This window comes from Pelobates fuscus, chromosome 13, assembly GCF_036172605.1.
Source record: "Pelobates fuscus isolate aPelFus1 chromosome 13, aPelFus1.pri, whole genome shotgun sequence".
NCBI classification, from domain to species: domain Eukaryota; kingdom Metazoa; phylum Chordata; class Amphibia; order Anura; family Pelobatidae; genus Pelobates; species Pelobates fuscus.
Genome location: NC_086329.1, coordinates 70,522,915 through 70,541,081, shown reverse-complemented (window position 1 = coordinate 70,541,081; position 18,167 = coordinate 70,522,915). Strand labels below are relative to the sequence as shown.

The 18,167-nt window shown below is 41.7% G+C and overlaps 1 protein-coding gene across 1 annotated transcript in view; it reads left to right on the top strand.

The window, feature by feature from the left end:
• Positions 1-3,355: 3,355 nt before the first annotated feature.
• LOC134582608 (serine/threonine-protein kinase N2-like) overlaps positions 3,356-18,167 on the top strand; it is a 35,382-nt gene continuing 20,570 nt past the window's right edge. The window contains exons 1-4 of the mRNA XM_063439274.1: positions 3,356-3,724; positions 13,394-13,448; positions 13,735-13,889; positions 15,757-15,847. Coding sequence (XP_063295344.1) covers positions 3,356-3,724; positions 13,394-13,448; positions 13,735-13,889; positions 15,757-15,847 — 670 coding nt within the window. The remainder of the gene's footprint in view (positions 3,725-13,393; positions 13,449-13,734; positions 13,890-15,756; positions 15,848-18,167) is intronic.

Here is an 18,167-nt window from a genome sequence, read left to right as displayed (position 1 = left end):
CTCCTTCCCTGGTGGTCTAGTGGCATTGGCAGTTCAGTGGGGGGAGAGGGGGGCTGGCAGAGCTGTAACTTACCTTTCTTGCAGCTCCTGTCAGCTCTCTCCTCCTCCGCGCCGTCCGTGCAGCTCCCTCTGTCAGCTCACACTGTAAGGCTCTCGCGAGACTTACACTGGGAGCTGACAGAGGTGCTGAACGGACGGCGCGGAGGAGGAGGAAGCTGACAGGAGCTGCAAGAAAGGTAAGTTACAGCTCTGCCAGCCCCCCTCTCCCCCCAGTCTGTATTATGGCAATGCAAATTGCCATAATACAGACTATGACTCGAGTATAAGCCGAGTTCCGGTTTTTCAGCACAAAAAATGTGCTGAAAAACTCTGCTTATACTCGAGTATATACGGTATATAGTATTTTAACTATATTTTATTTTGACTGTAGCAACAGATATCTATATAATTTTATATAGCCAAAGCTGTAAAGCATATTTAGCTAGCTATATAGAAAGATGGATAAGTGGATTTTTAGGAACTTGTATCTTCAAGTACTCGAGAACTAAGACACTAAAGCATCCTATCATAGTGGATGATCCATTATATTTAGGATTTATCAGATACCGTCACAATCCAGTTCAGGTGCAGACAGGACACACATTGCATTGGTGGAGAAAACATATATCATAGTGTTCTGTTATAAAGAGTGGTCGAAAGAACTAGAATTGGGGCAATCATCATGAAACCACTGGAACCAGCAGGCATATTCTAATGGTTATTCCTCCCTTTTTACATTTTTGTACCACTGTTTAGAACAGACACTTTGATAACTCTCTCACATGTAGGGTTGCCACTTGACTGGTATTTTACTAGCACAGCCGGTATTTAGGTTGTATGTGTAACGGATCAACTGGCACCCCGACTGGGTACCTCCGTTGAAGGATGCTCCTAGCGCTTACAGAGGGCTCCAAGCGCTCCGCAGACACCGCAACCACCGCAGACCCCACGAACCGCCACAGCTTAGTTGGGGTCTTGCCGTCTCCTACCCACCCTGGACCTACGACAAGGCTCCAGGTTCCAGTGGGTGAACCTCTCCTCCCAAGAGAGTGAAGCAGGAACAGGCTCTTTAAAAGAGCCTAGAAGTGATTATCCAAGGGAGCATGCAGAGCATAGCAATCCCTTGTAGTGATATAGCAATTCCCTTAATAAGAGACAGGACTCTAGATTGAGGGTGAAGAAGAACTCTGATGTTTAATGGCAGGTACTCTGCTTTTATGCAGTGCTCCCCTGCAAGGGAGACACCCACAGCAATTAGGCATTAACCAATCAAATATCGGTTGCATCCCACATATTCCCTCCCCTCTGCTTGGGAGATAATTGAGTTTCTTACTGTATAAACAGAAAAAAGTGGCCAGATAATATTATTTACAAGAGGACAGACAAGGGGGTAACCCTAATTGAATTAGCAGAGAAGAGGAAGGAGACGTCTGTCACTCAACAAGGTAGGTATATCTATACAAATCAAGGTAGGAGAGAAGTCGAAAAATAATAATACTTTAATAATAACACAAAAACATAGTGTAAAAACTAGAGCACAAACAGAAGGATAATCACTCCACCCTATCCATAACTACTAGTCTAGTCCAATATGACAGACCGAAGTGGTTGGAAGGGAGGAGAAGGGTATCAGGGGAAGGGGAGGGGGAGTGGGTAAGAGGAGACTAGGCTAAATAAAGTGTAGGGTGCCTAGAAAAAAGTAAAGCTAATTCCAATTCCTACAGAGTAATAATAGCAATATCGTAGATGACCAGTCAGGATCACTAATAATTGAAAATAAGATCTGTTGACTGGATCATTAGGCGTAATGTGACACTATAGTTGTTGTCCACTAGGGGTCACTAGAGAAATAAATCCTAGACCTATTGGTTTACTTCATTCACAAAATAATATCAAGTGTCAATGTGTAAACAGATAGAAACATTACAGTATCGGAAGATTGAACAAAGTGTAACATATCTGTCAGTATTGCAATTAGATAGTACTGACAGGGCACTACAACTGGTTAAAACCGTTGCGTGCTTGGTTACTCCTGTGCTGGAAGGGTGTTAAGTGCATATACGATCGTGCGGTATTAACACCTGGCAAGGACAGTTATTTATTAGGTCTACTGCGTGGTCTCTTACTCACCGTGCTTGATAAGATTATATGTATCAGATTGTACAATATAATCACAGTATCTAGTTTGCAACGGTAGTATACTCGATACGTGATGTTATCTGTTACTCCTGTGTGACATACAATTTAAGCGTACGATCTATCAGTGCGCTAACAGTGCTTAAATTAGCAAGTATAGCTCATATGACACAATAAATAGATTTAGAAAGACATAGAATAGGAATAGTGCCTTCATGGGCACTGGTTATAGTAAAGAGAGTATGCCAATAGAGCCGCACAATAGTAAATAGGTAAAAGATATTGCATATACTGTGGAATAGTTTAGATGAATCAGTACCCAGATCGGTATTATAGTTACTGACCAAGTCTCAACTGGAAGCAATTTAAGCTATATGGAACGCAAGGCCTTAATAAACTTACAACAACTAACAGAGGTTATTATCAAACCAGCCGACAAGGGGGGCAATATAGTTCTTATGAACAGGTCTGAATATGTCACCATGTGCATGGCACATCTGAGTGACTCTACTCACTATAAAACCCTTCCCTCTGACCCCACGAGTCTGTTTATAGGTGAACTAGAGACACTCCTAAATTACGCTTTGGTCAAACAGGTTATTAATCAAGACAAATTCCGGTACTTGTTAACGCACAAAAATCCTACCATCGCAACATTTTATTGTCTGCCAAAGTTACACAATGGCATTCGTCCCCCTCCTGGCAGACCCATTGTATCTGGGAATAACTGCCTTACCGAAGCCCTCAGTAAATTTATTGAGAAAATTCTTCATCCTATGGTGCTTAAACTACCATCCTACTTACAAGACACCAAATCCACACTTCGAAAACTACAGGACATGACAGTTCCACCTTATACCCAGCTGGCAAGTCTGGACGTGGTCGCATTGTACACAAACATTCCACATGAGGCAGGCCTACGAGCATGCAGATTCTTTTTGGATAACGCTGCATATAGCGAGCCCCAAATCACATTCATTCTAGCCACCCTGGAGTTTATTCTCAAACATAATTATTTTGTTTTCAATAGCCAGTATTATCTACAGATCTCCGGGACCGCCATACTTACGCCAACTTATTTTTGGGGTGGTGGGAACAGTGCATTGTTTTGACATCCCGTTTTAACCACTTTCATCAATACATTATAAGCTGGCACAGATATATAGATGATCTGTTACTCATGTGGTCAGGTTCTGTTCCTGCTTTTGAAGAATTTGTGAAGGCTCTCAATGACAACAACATCAATCTGAAACTAACTCATGTTATTGATGAGCATGAATTAGTTTTTTTAGATCTTAAGATTTTGCTACAACAAGACGGGACTATCCAAACAGAACTATTTAGGAAAGCCACCTCGACTAATAGTCTGTTACATTGGGATAGTCACCATCCATATAAATTAAAAGCTTCCATTCCTTATGGACAGTATCTACGAGCATGGCGCAACTGCTCGGTTGACCAAACCTTTTACGATGAATGCAAAATATTAAGATCGCGCTTTAAGGAACTTGGTTACCCGAACCGAGTTTTAAAAAGGGCATTCCAGCGGGTATGTGATGTGGATAGGAACTTAAGTCTTCATTCCACCAAGCCCAAAGTGGAACAAAAGGCCCCACGCTGTATCGCGACTTTCGATCAGGGCTGGGCACCTATGTCCAAGATTCTTAGAAAGAACTGGCCCATATTATTACATAACCCTGAATTATCCAACGTGCTACCTGACTACCCTTCTGTAACAGCACGCAGACCTCGCAATTTACAAGATTAATTGGTTCGCAGCCATTTATCATCTCCCTCACCAGCCACGAATTGGCTAACAGACACGAAGGGAACCTACAAATGCGGCCATTGCAAGGCCTGCCAATTCATATTACCTTCAAAATCAACTACGTATACACAAACCCATATCACCATGAACTACAGCACCACTAGGGTTATTTATCTAATCACATGCAACTGTGGAATCCAATACATTGGAAAAACGTTTCAGCAGTTCAGACGCAGAATTTTACAACACGTGGCGTCCATCCCCAGTGGCAAGACACATCCAGAACTTCCATGCTGGCAAATCCGAATTTCTGAAATTTCAAGCAATTGAAAAACTCTTTCCCAATCCTAGGAAGGGCAACTTTAATAAAGTTCTACTGCAAAAAGAATCGCAATGGATTTTTTTATTTAAGACCTTGGCTCTTCTCGGTCTAAATGAGGAAATCAGTTTTACACCATTCATAAATTAAGTAGCTTTCAACATCGGGCTTAAGTCCACTATCATTAATGATGACGATCATTTTTTAGTTATTGCCTTAATGTCCATGTTTTCAGTTATCAGAATATGTATTACATCATCCTCAAGATTGGCACCAGTATACTATTTTTTCTAGTATGCAGTCTTTACTATAGCATGAGCCTAGCATGCCTATCTATACATTTTATATCTATGGGCTCATTATCTTGCTAGACCTTATACATCTAGTCTGCAGACTGGCTAGTGTACTACTAGCATTCACTACATAGTGTTACATATGCCCTATTTGGGTACTGCTAGAAACCCTTAATTATGGAACTTTTCCTCCACTAAGGGATCTATAGAAGTTTGATATATCCGTTTTGAGCACTCCTGGCCACCGTACCAGCTCATCAAGCCCCCTCCCCCCTGTGCTCCGAGACAACCAATGAGAACTAAGGGCGGGCTTTTTAAACTTTACTTGCCTGGGGAGCAAGTTCCCCCTGACGAGCCTCTAATCCAGGCGAAACGCGCGTCGGGTTTACACCGACATCATCTTGACATCGTCGTCTACTTTCCGTCATTCCCCACTTAGACTCTATTCCTCCAAGTATCTGACGATCTGGTCTCAGCACTTGCCTTACTAAAGTTTATCTTGGCTGTTTAACAGCCCTATAGGCAGATAATAGACCGAGTGTGTTAGCTGAGGATACTACCTACCGATCATACTTAATAATCCTTTCAGAACTTAACGTTTGGGAATCTAACATATCGACCAAGTTAAATTGGAAAGTAACTATCATACCGGTACTGATTCATCTAAACTATTCCACAGTATATGAATTGGAAAGTAATTATCATACCGATCTGGGTACTGATTCATCTAAACTATTCCACAGTATATGCAATATCTTTTACCTATTTACTATTGTGCCGCTCTATTGGCATACTCTCTTTACTATAACCAGTGCCCATGAAGGCACTATTCCTATTCTATGTCTTTCTAAATCTATTTATTGTGTCATATGAGCTATACTTGCTAATTTAAGCACTGTTAGCGCACTGACAGATCGTACGCTTAAATTGTATGTCACACAGGAGTAACAGATAACATCACGTATCGAGTATACTACCGTTGCAAACTAGATACTGTGATTATATTGTACAATCTGATACATATAATCTTATCAAGCACGGTGAGTAAGAGACCACGCAGTAGACCTAATAAATAACTGTCCTTGCCAGGTGTTAATACCGCACGATCGTATATGCACTTAACACCCTTCCAGCACAGGAGTAACCAAGCACGCAACGGTTTTAACCAGTTGTAGTGCCCTGTCAGTACTAGCTAATTGCAATACTGACAGATATGTTACACTTTGTTTAACCTTCCGATACTGTAATGTTTCTATCTGATTACACATTGACACTTGATACAATTTTGCGAATGAAGTAAACCAAACTCCAGCACAGGAGTAACCAAGCACGCAACGGTTTTATTCAGTTGTAGTGCTCTGTCAGTACCAGCAAATTGCAATACTGACAGATATGTTACACTTTGTTCAATCTTCCGATACTGTAATGTTTCTATCTGTTTACACATTGACACTTGATATTATTTTGTGAATGAAGTAAACCAATAGGTCTAGGATTTATTTCTCTAGTGACCCCTAGTGGCCAACAACTATAGTGTCACATTACGCCTAATGATCCAGTCAACAGATCTTATTTTCAATTATTAGTGATCCTGACTGGTCATCTACGATATTGCACTGTAGGAATTGGAATTAGCTTTACTTTTTTCTAGGCACCCTACACTTTATTTAGCCTAGTCTCCTCTTACCCACTCCCCCTCCCCTTCCCCTGATACCCTTCTCCTCCCTTCCAACCACTACGGTCTGTCATATTGGACTAGACTAGTAGTTATGGATAGGGTGGAGTGATTATTCTTCTGTTTGTGCTCTAGTTTTTACACTATGTTTTTGTGTTATTAATAAAGTATTATTATTTTTCGACTACTCTCCTACCTTGGTTTGTATAGATATACCTACCTTGTTGAGTGACAGACGTCTCCTTCCTCTTCTGAGTTTCTTACTGTATCTACTCAATTATCTCCAAGCTAAAACTTATACATTTTTATACATTTTATAACTTTAAAACTATACATTCATCTTCACATATTAATAATCAGCATACTTGAAATATGAACATACTCAAAAATCATGCAAATCCTTCCATTAGTTCAAAGGTTAGTCGCAAGTCCTTTGTGACCGACCGCAGGCACATTTTCATGCCCAAAACAGTTCCATGGATTTGGGCTGTGTGGTCGGTCTATTTTACAACGAGAAAATGACTAAGTCCCATTCGAACGAGCGTTCGCATCTTCGAACGGGACTTAGTCTCCAGCCGCGGTGTCGAAGTAGGTATGGGTCACCTGACCGCAATCGAATAAGTTAAAATGGCCGCCGCCACGTGTTCGTTTGTCGAATGGCGGCCTTGTCGACGACTTCGGCACTTCGACTGCATTCGAAGTGCCAGTTTAAAAGTTGTAACACTACTCCAAAGTATTTAAAGGGCCAGGAACAGCATACAAAAATCCATTATGCCCAAATATAGTTTGTAAAGCGCAATACATCCCAGGGCCATAGTCGCAGGGCAGGAGGCTGGCAAACCGGCCCCTCCAAAAACCAGTGGCAAGGTTACTTTCGCCACAGTATGGCCGGTGCCGATTTGCAAAAATGCCAGCAATGCAAAGGCCGCTATTTTTTTTCTGTGCTGTGCTCTGTTCTCAGGTGATGTGGATCCAGTGGGGTAGCAGCAAGAGAAGTGCACCCTGTCCATCCAGGTATCCATACTAGGTACCAGTGTTTATTTTACTGTAAATGCATGTAATACTTTATTGCCGATTTGCAGTACATCCTGAGGGGAAAACGTATTCACATAGGATCCTCCTGCTGTCCTGCCTGACAACTTTTTCTCCATCTCCCTGTTGTGCTACCTGGCTCCTCCTTCCCCATCCTTCTGCTTTCCTGCCTGGCTCCTCCTTACCCATTCTCTTGCTTTCCTGCCTGGCTCCTCCTTTCCCATCTTCCTGCTGTCCTGCCTGGCTCCTCCTTTTCCATCCTCCTGCTGTCCTGCCTGGCTCCTTTTTCCTCATCCTCCTGCTGTCTCCTTTTTCGCCATCCTCCTGCTGTCTTGCCTGAATCCTTTTTCCCCATCCTCCTGCTGTCTTGCCTGGCTCCTCCTTTCCCATTCTCCTACTGTCTTGCCTGGCTCCTCCTTTCCCATTCTCCTGCTGTCTTGCCTGGCTCCTCCTTTCCCATTGTCCTGCCTGGCTCCTTCTTTTGGATCCTCCTGCTGTCATGCCTGGCTCCTCCTTCTAGATCCTCCTGCTGTCTTGTCTGGCTCCTGCTTCCCCATCCTCCTGCTGTCCTGTCTGGCTCCTCCTTTCTCATTCTCCTGCTGTCCTGCCTGGCTCCTCCTTTCCCCATTATCCTGCTGTCCTGCCTGGCTCCTCCTTCCCCATTATCCTGCTGTCCTGCATGTCTCATCCTTCCCCATACTCCTGCTATCATGTCTAGCTCCCAGTGGAGTCTCTAGGATTCATTTTTATGGGGGGCACATGGTGGTCCAGGGACAAAAGTAGGGGGGCACATTTAACCCCGCCCTCGCCGCAGTGTAACCCCGCCCCTGCCGCATGTTAAGCCCCACCCCCGACACAATGTGTTGTTGTTTTTTTAATAATCCCTGGTGGAGGATTTATTATTTTCCACCAGGGATTATTAAAAAAACAAACACATTTCCCTTGATACAGTGCCATAGTTGGCACTGTATCCATATACACACACAGACTGTGGAGTCCATACACACACAAAAGCTTCCTCACTAGCAGGCAGACACACACACAGACTGCTGAGTCCATACACAGACACACAGACTGCTGAGTCCATACACAGACACACAGACTGCTGAGTCCATACACAGACACACAGACTGCTGAGTCCATACACAGACACACAGACTGCTGGGTCCATACACAGACACACAGACTGCTGGGTCCATAAACTGACACACAGACTGCTGAGTCCATACACAGACACACATACTGCTGAGTCCATACACAGACAGACTGCTGAGTCCATACACAGACAGACTGCTGAGTCCATACACACACACACACACACAAACACAGACTGCTGAGTCCATACACACACACACACACACAAACACAGACTGCTGAGTCCACACATACACACACACATACACACACACAAACACAGACTGCTGAGTCCATACACACACACACACACACTGCTGAGTCCATACACACACACACACACACACACAGACTGCTGAGTCCACACACACACACACACACAAACAGACTGCTGAGTCCATACACACACACACACACAGACTGCTGAGTCCATACATACACACACACACACACACACACATTCTGCTGAGTACATACACACAGACTGCTGAGTCCACACACACACACACACACACAAACAGACTGCTGAGTCCATACACACACACACACACAGACTGCTGAGTCCATACATATACACACACACACACACACAAACACATACTGCTGAGTACATACACACAGACTGCGGAGTCCATCCACAGACACACACACACACACACACACACACACAGACAGACTGCGGTGTCCATCCACAGACACACACAGACACAGATTGCTGAGTCCACACACACAAACACACAACCTTTCTCACTAGCAGACAGACAGACACACACACACACACACACAGCAGCAAGGGGTGTTGCTGAACTGCGGGGGTGGGGCTTATGTGCAGTAGGCGGGGCTTGGTTTGAGGGCGGAGCTTGTCAGTGCCCCAGCATCTTTCCACAGACAATACCCAGCACTGCATTCCCTCGGACTGTAATAGACTGTTACAGTCCGAGGGAATAGAATTTAAACACATGGCCAGCAAGTTGCCCTTTTGGGGGGGCACAGCATGATGTAGGGATGCCCCACCCTAGCGACGCCACTGCTAGCTCCTCCTTTCAGTCCTCCTTGAATCCTCTAGAGGAGGAATTAGAAAAGGGACAAAAGGTGAAGTTCATATGGAGAAATTTATGGTGTGGGGCAAAATATGGAGCAAGTTAAAGGTGTGTGTGTGTGTGGAGGGGATATGAGAAAAGGGGCAGAGGTTGGTGGGATATGAAGAAAGTGGAAGGCGTGTGTCTAATGAAAAGTCAGCTAATACGATTAAAATACTGTTGAATGTCTGATTATATAAGAGAAGTTGGGGGACGGGGGACTGAGAAAGGAGACACAAAGTTTGGAGAATATAGAAAAAGGTGAAGGTTTGAGGGCAGATTATGAGAAAAGGGACAAAAGGTGTGGGGTGAATATGGAGGAGGTTTTGGGCAGAATGGGGAAAAAATGGAGGATAACACAATAAACGGGTGGTACGATACACAAAACGAGTTAAGACTAAAGATGGGATAAGAAACACAAAAGTGGTGTTAAGAGACACACAGGTGAAGATAGATAGATTTTTTTTTTCTAAAAGAGACTATCTAATGCACAGCTTACCAAACTTTGTGGTGCAACACATTAGTGTGTCGGCCACACAATTTGAGTGTCGCATAGAGGTGTCCGACAGGAAGGGGAGCACATTGCACAACGTTACCCTCCTGCTATCACTTCGTGTAGCATTGTCGAGCTTCTGTTTCCCCTACCTGGTCTGACAGGAATCGCTCACTGAGAGCACAGAACTGCGTGTCGGAAAAGGATGCGTGTCTGAAAAGTGTGCCACCAACGTAAAAAGTTTGGAAAGCTCTGCTCTAATACTGAGATGGCCTCTGTTAATGTGCCCTGGAGAGGGGTCTCTCTATTATTATTATTATTGCTGGCATTTATAAAGTGCTGTGGGAGGTTTTGTGAGTGCAACCTGGTGCTGTGATGTGGAAAGTGCTGTGGGTGCAATATGATGATGTGGGAGCAATCTGGTGCTCTAGATGATGTTGTGCATGTTGCCTATTGCTGTGGCCAAATGCAGATTCTACACTGTTATGTATAATTCAGTTATAGTGAATTAAAAGTATCACAAAAAAATAGCTCAACTGGAAAAACTGGAAAATTACCGCCATTTGATTGGTAGTATGGGCGGGGAGAGGGAATTTTCACACGCCCCGTCTTGCCTCCTGATCCACCCACCAGTCCGTATTGGACGCTGACAAGGGGAGGGGTCTCCCTCCGTCCCTTTATAAGGAGTCTTCCTCTCAATTACCGGCTTGCTCTTGACAAAGGTGTATGTAAACGCCGAAACGCGCCTCGAGCTGTACCATGCCGATGCATATTATTTGCTAGAACTATTTCTTTTTTCTTTATTTTTATCTTTAACTGGGTTACCATGATGCCTGTACTTATGTGTACCTAACGAAGTTAGTGGACTGTGCTCCTCTGTTCTACTTATGAGGGATAGCTTGAGGATGCCTCGAAGCAGCAGGTAGCTTTGCCATTTTTAAGTTCAGTTAGTGAGCTGGCTAGGGCATACTAGGGTGCAGTGTCTCTAGGCTATTTCATTCAGGGCGTTTTACCGTATATGGGTTTCACTGGTGCAATTTGGTATGTACTAGGGGGGAAGTCCATCCTCTTTTTCCAATTTCGTTCACTTCTATGGATCAACTGAGTTCTGCACCCAGCTACTAGCAGCCACTTCAGTATACCGGCTGTTTACCACTTATACTTAGTAAGGTCCACTAGCTACCGCCTCTGCGACTGATTTAAATTAGTAGACCAGTACCCATAGGAACCTATCCAGTGACTTCTACCTCCTTTACAGTTACTGGGATTTTTGTGTTTGGCTATTGGGTTGGGTCCTCACTATCTTTAGAGGTGTTTCCAACAGTACCATCAGGTGTCTGGGGTTAACGTGACGTTACTTGGGGATCTATTAAGGCCCATATAGTATGAGCTACGTTTAGCCCCTAATTACCTGTGTTTTGTCTTCATGCCATTAGTTACCGGGTATTTTAACTAGGTGAAGTTTTCACTTTTCTCATGATTGCTACACGTTGTTTTTTGGAGTTCATTTGGGTATCTAGCAATTTTGCCTTTACTTTAATTGAATTTATATATATTTTTTTGATTGTCAATAAAGGTCCCCACCATTTTTTTAGCTATACTTACATTTGGAGGTATCTGTGGATTGGAGTAGATCCCACCTCCTCTTTTGGAGTTGGCGGTCTACCCCATCTTTTTGTATGTTTTGCTAAATATTTGACCTCTTCGAATTAGTACTTGGTGGCAAAACCCTTGTTGGCAGTCACAGAGGCCAGACATTTCTTGTAGTTGGTCACCAGGTTTGTACACATCTCAGGAGGGATTTTGTCGCACTCCTCTTTGCAGATTCTCTCTAATTCATTAAGGTTTCGAGGCTGACATTTCGCAACTCGAACCTTCGGCTCCCTCCACAGATTTTCTATGGGATTAACGTCTGGAGACTGAACCACTCCTTTGTTGCCTTGGCTTTGTGTTTTTGCGGTCTTGCATGGAGCACCAGACAGAGGAAGACTGACAGTAATTTTGTGTTTCCTCCATTTGCAAATAATCGCACCACCAAGCTGCTTAGCGATGGTCTTGTAGCCCATTCCAGCCATGTGTAGGTGCACAATCTTGTCCCTGACATCCTTGGACTGCTCTTTGGTCTTGGCCATGGTGGAGAGTTTGGAATCTGATTGATTGATTCTGTGGACAGGTGTCTTTTATACGGGTAACGAGCTGAGATTAGGAGCACTCCCTTTAAGAGAGTGCTCCTAATCTCAGCTCTTTACCTGTATAAAAGACACCTGGGAGCCAGAAATCTTGCTGATTGATAGGGGATCAAATACTTAATTCACTCATTGACATGCAAATCAATTTATAACTTTTGTTGACATGCGTTTTTCTGCAATTTTGTTTTGTTCTGTTCTGTCTCTCACTGTTAAAATACACATACCATTAGAATTAAAGACTGATCATTTCTTTGTCAGTGGACAAACGTTCAAAATCGACAGAGGATTAAATACTTTTTTCCCTCACTGTGTGTGTGTATGTGTATATGTGTGCGTGTGTGTATATATATATACCGTTAATTTCCACTGGGGAATGCATTTTATTTATATTTTTAGGTATTTAGGGCATTTCCTCCTATACGGAGTATTGAAAGGCAGAGATAGCTACAGCTGGTCTGATTGTTCGCTGTGACATCACTGTGACATCATCCTTGCTGAGCACAGTTCAGTCAGTACACACTGCTTAAACAGTAGTCACTGCTTAGCTGCTGTGGTGATCACGTGGCTAAAGATGGCAAATAGTAGAACAATTTTTTCCTGTTTTCCATGTGTATGCTGTGATGTTAGTAAAAGGCTTGATTTTCTGTATAAGATTCCAGTTCTACATATAATTAACTGAGTTTTATTATGTTAACCAATTCCCCAGTGTAGTCCAGGATGGGGGATAAAGAGAATACAGATTGAACATGTTATCTGATTAGTAATGGTGAACACTGGGGAGGTTACACTCAGGTCTATCATTTTATTCTTTCTTCAATATTTAACCCTTTCATGGCTCCAGTTTTAATGTCCAAAGCACAGTGACAGCATATGGTTACTGTATCGGTTTTTGTGGTATGAATTCCTTGACCCTTATTCATTTCAGTTAGTGGTATGTCAAGTGAAAGTACTATAGAGTATTGTTATTAGGATGCTTATACACACATATATCCTGTATATGTATATAATAAATATATCCGGACTGAAAGACAGCACTGAGACACTAATACTAGCAGCACAGGAACAGGCAATCGGCACCAGATCAATAGAAGCAGAGTCTACCACACCAGACAGGACCAGAGATTCCTCGCAGACAATCCAGCACATAGTAACCACGCTGAGAGCCACAAATAACTTGTGATCCTGTTCGTCTGGCAAAGAGACTTTTTCTGATTCTTTTAATTTCTGCCTTTTCAGGTCAGCGGAACACAAGTAATCGATGTTATCGAGCAAGGAGCAGGGGCACACCCAGGTACATTAAAACACTTTGTGTGTGTGTGTGTGTGTGTTGTAAATATATAAATATATATTGGATACATATCACATATCCCATTAAAGTAACCAAACTACCCATCATTAACCTGCTTACACCATTTTTATATCCACTTTGTGACTTACTGTAGACTAGATGCTGCTATCATGACTGGCTTCAGCTATCGTGGTTTTACTTTTCGATGTCTGTCTTTCATTAACCTCGATTGAGTGATACTGTCTGCTGCCATTTGTAATTCTTATTTTGTCTTATTATTAATTTGCAGATGGTCCCCAGATTCCAGTTGCTTCTGATAGTGATTCATTCTCCTCACCAGATGAGGACAAGTTAGCCACTTTTGAGAAACAACTCGAAGATGAGTACAAAGTTAAGAGCGAAGCAGAAAAGCTGATAAAGGCGTATTCTACCGACCGCTCCAAAGTATGTTTGGCATATTTTATTTTATCTTAAAGATAAACTATATCTTTATTTATTTGCATTTTAGAAAACTCCTTCCACTTTCTGCAATGTGTGACTTTTTCCCACTCGTGATGGGATCCTAGCTAATTTTAGTTGATAGCAGGCTGGGGATCCAGGAGCTAATGGACTCTTTCTGCTCCTGGATCGGACTGAAATTAAAATACATCATTTTGTGGAGTTCGCCTACGGCTCTCTCTCAGCTGAATAGTACAAGGCTCTTCCTTCCACTTTTTTAAGTACAAAGATATACACAACTCTCGTTTTTTTTAGTTATTTTGATTTGATGTATTTACAAGACATATTGGGGGGTGGATAGATGGTGAAAGAGAAATAAGAAACAAAACCGTGGGTGAGAAAAAAAAACGTGGAAAGACATGATAGCAAAGGATATAAAGGATGTACAAGGAATAGGCAGCCATAAGTAAATACCATAAGAGTGAATGAAAGTAAAATACAGGATAAATTGAAACGTCCCAGAGAGCACATTCTGTCTAATTAGAAGGGGCTGGCATTTCAGATAAGGTAGGGATCAAGGTAAAGATTGGTAAACGAGTATTCCCTAACATCCTCTCCATCTACCATGATGTTGTCTTCAAATAGTTTGTTAATAGCGGAGGGGTACAATATGTTGATGTATAGTTTCCACATTTGCTAAATCCTTTTTGTTAGCTTTCCTTTTGCCGTTGTTGTAAATAGTGTGTCGGTTCTGAAAATGTGAAGTAATTTGGTGGTAAAGAGGGAAATATATTAAATCTCTAGGTGAAGACCAACAATAGAGGAGAAATGCAAGGAACATTACAGTGTTAGAAATACAAACCTGTATCCCTAATGCTGAGGTGCCCCTGTCCCTAGTCAAATACAAGAAACCAAGAGGGAGGCACTCATCTAAACATGCATACTTATAAGGGTGCTGCTGGGGCCAATTCATACAACATACAAGATCCAGCGCACTCACTAAACAATAATTTAAGTATTAACATGTAGCCGTTTTATTTAAAATCACCTTACCTAGTCAAAAATAATGGGGGATTAGTTACATTATATGATCATACGTTGCATAAGCCTGCCACAACTCCAATGTTTTTGCCTAGTTGAGGTGGATTAATCTCATAAGAGCATACATTAGGTTGCTAGATTAGGACCAGCCAAGAATGGGGTACATTGACGTTGTGGCAGGCTTATGCAATGTATGATCATATACTGTAACTAAATTCCCATTATTTTTGCCCAGGTTAGGTGTTTTTAAATAAAGCGACTACATTATATGAGCCTTGAGATTGCTATTTGGTGAATGGATGAGTGCGCTGGATCTTAGTCAAATACATGTCATCGTCCCCCTCCCCTCATGTGCAATACAAAATAATAGTAAAGTTTTGCTTACCTTTTCCACCTCTCTACATCCCGCAACATCAGTGAGGAAACGTGGCATCATTCTTGATGGTCCAATCCAATGTTCCTCCTGGGTTGCATTGGAGATCTGATGCTTTTCTATGAGCTTCCGCGACACATGACCGATTTTTACTTGTTGCTGTGGAAGCACCTCTAATCATTGTCAGTATGACAGCCTTTAAAGGTGAACTTAACCTAGCAATAACTTCTAAAAAAACCTGCACTGTTTTACATTGCAGGATTAAAAGGGAAAGGAACTCTGCACCCAGGCCATTTCACTGAGATTAAGCGCCTTGGTGACTTCATTGTCTCTTCAAAAGGGTTTTAAGGGACAGTGAAAATTAAACTTAGCTCATGTATACATGGTGGTGTGGGGTAATAAACCTAAACGTCCAGTCTTTGTTTATCTTAATTATCCATTTGATTTTTCTGCTTACAGGATCAGAAACATCTCAGTGATGCTCAGAAAATACTCCATGACAGCAAAAGAAAAATAGAAATTTTGCGCATGTTGATTCTCCAACATAAAGGTAAAGGTTCAGTGATGTCATATGTTCTGTGTATTGTGAATGTGGTTTGTGTTCTGCTCTCTTATAGAAAGCTAGGTTTATGGGGAAACATACAGCTCTTGGAAGTGTCAGACAAAGGGAATTCAGCTATGATTCAAATGTTATTTCTTGTATTATTTGCAAATAATGGAATCTCCCAAGAATATTGCACTAACGCGTTTCGACCGTTATGGTCTTTATCAAAGTGCTGTAGTGTGAAACAAATTTAGCGTTTAAATACATTAAAAAAGGCGCGCATTGTGATTTCTTCGCCTGTTTTTATATATTCCGTGATATGACATATTCTTATATATATGTAATCCTTTTCAATAATTTTTACTGTGTTAAAATTAGTAAAATATTTTATTCCAATAAGCTTCCCCACCAAAGTTCCGAATAGCAGTACAAAGCATGGATAAATATGTATAAAATGGATGTTCTTTACACTGTTTATTTACATTATGGACATGGTACAAAAGATATTTGAGAAAAACTCATTGATGCTGACCGGAACCGGAGTTTCGCTGGAACGCAAAGGGAACATGACCGCTGACCCGGAAATGCCCTGTGACACGCAACGTGACCGGAAGCCGGAAATTAAATGACGAGGAGTAACAGCCGGAAACCGGAAGTAAACCGGCGAAGAAATCACAATGCGCGCATTTTTTAATGTATTTAAACGCTAAATTTGTTTCACACTACAGCACTTTGATAAAGACTATAACGGTCGAAACGCGTTAGTGCAATATTCTTGGGAGATTCCATTATATGCTATGCTATGCAAATAAAGTTTGTTCCTGTACTTCCTGACTTGGTTTTCATCAATTGACACAAGGGGATTCTGACAGAGATAAACTTAACCTGCCTTTCCAGCATTGCGGTCTCCAGGAAATTATAAAAAGGCGCTTATAGTCTGAGCCGCTATTTAAGGCTCAGCACCACGTGAGTGGTCAATTTTATATTTATTTCATTTCATTCATTTTATACAGGCTATACTATGTCTTTTATTTTATATTTTTAGGACATCCAAGACATATGGTAATATTGCCTGTTTAATATATTTTATCTATTTTATATTTGGTGTATAATTACTTGCTCTCACTATACTATTTACGATATTGCTTTATACACTTTCTGTGTGATTTGGAGTGACTCACACTTGGTGATTTGAGCACCTTTTACCAATATTCCTCCTTTTTTACTGTGTTTTATTATAACAGGCTATTTACCCAAGATTATTTTGACACTTTTAACGTAGCGATTTCATCGCCAATCTCTGCTAAATATTGGAGTAAAAGTGTTTTTTTTCTCTATTTTGGCATATACACCAATAACAACGGTTTTGTAATGTGTATTTCGTAAAGCTAGTGTGTGCTATTGTGTTCAGCTACATCTGCTGAGTATAACGATACCCCCATTGTATGCCTTTGGCACTATTCTGTGAATCTACAATGCCATATAAGAGACAAGGCTATTTCAGTTTCTATAATTAGAATTTTCATATAATGATTTGACGGGCCTATGTCTCATTTTGGAGTATTATAGCAGTTTGACTGTTTAAATAACCCCACAAAGGGCTTTCATTTGATAAAGCAGATACCCCAGGGTATTTTATATGGCGTATATTGTGCCCTAACTTGTCACCATTTTTTTACGAATTTATGCCAATGTTTGTGGTGAAAGGAAAAAAAATATTTCTTACACTTGATATGTGTCACTGTCATAATATCCCCAAAAGTATGCTCAGTTACATCTTCTGAGTAAACCAATATGCCCAATGTATGACCTAGACACTATTTTGTGATGTTACAGTGCTGTAAACGAGACGTGACAAGTTCAGGTTTTTAAGTGTGAATTTTCATGGTGTTTTGATGTGTCCGTGTCCCACTTTGGAGCTCTTTAGCAGGCAAGCTAGCCTAACACCGAATTCACCAATTCCCCACTATTTTCCGCCCACCCCAGCTAGCTAAATATATAATTTTAAAATATTTTAATGAATTAATAGAATAAATATAACCCCGGAGGATTCAAAAAGATAAAAATTAACCCTCAGGGTTTAAAAAAATAAAAAGCTGATGACTGTAAAATGTAGTCCCTGCCAATTGGCAACTGTAGTCAGTGATCAATTGGCATGAAAGGGGTTAATTATATTAAAGCAGGTGAAAGGGGGTGGGATTTAACTTAAAAACTTTTATTTACAGGGAGAAGCAGATCATCACTGATCCGTCTCCATGCACTTCACACTGGCCGCGGAAGAGTCAGAGGCTGTCAGAGCGATCACAGCTGCAGGGACAGTGCGATC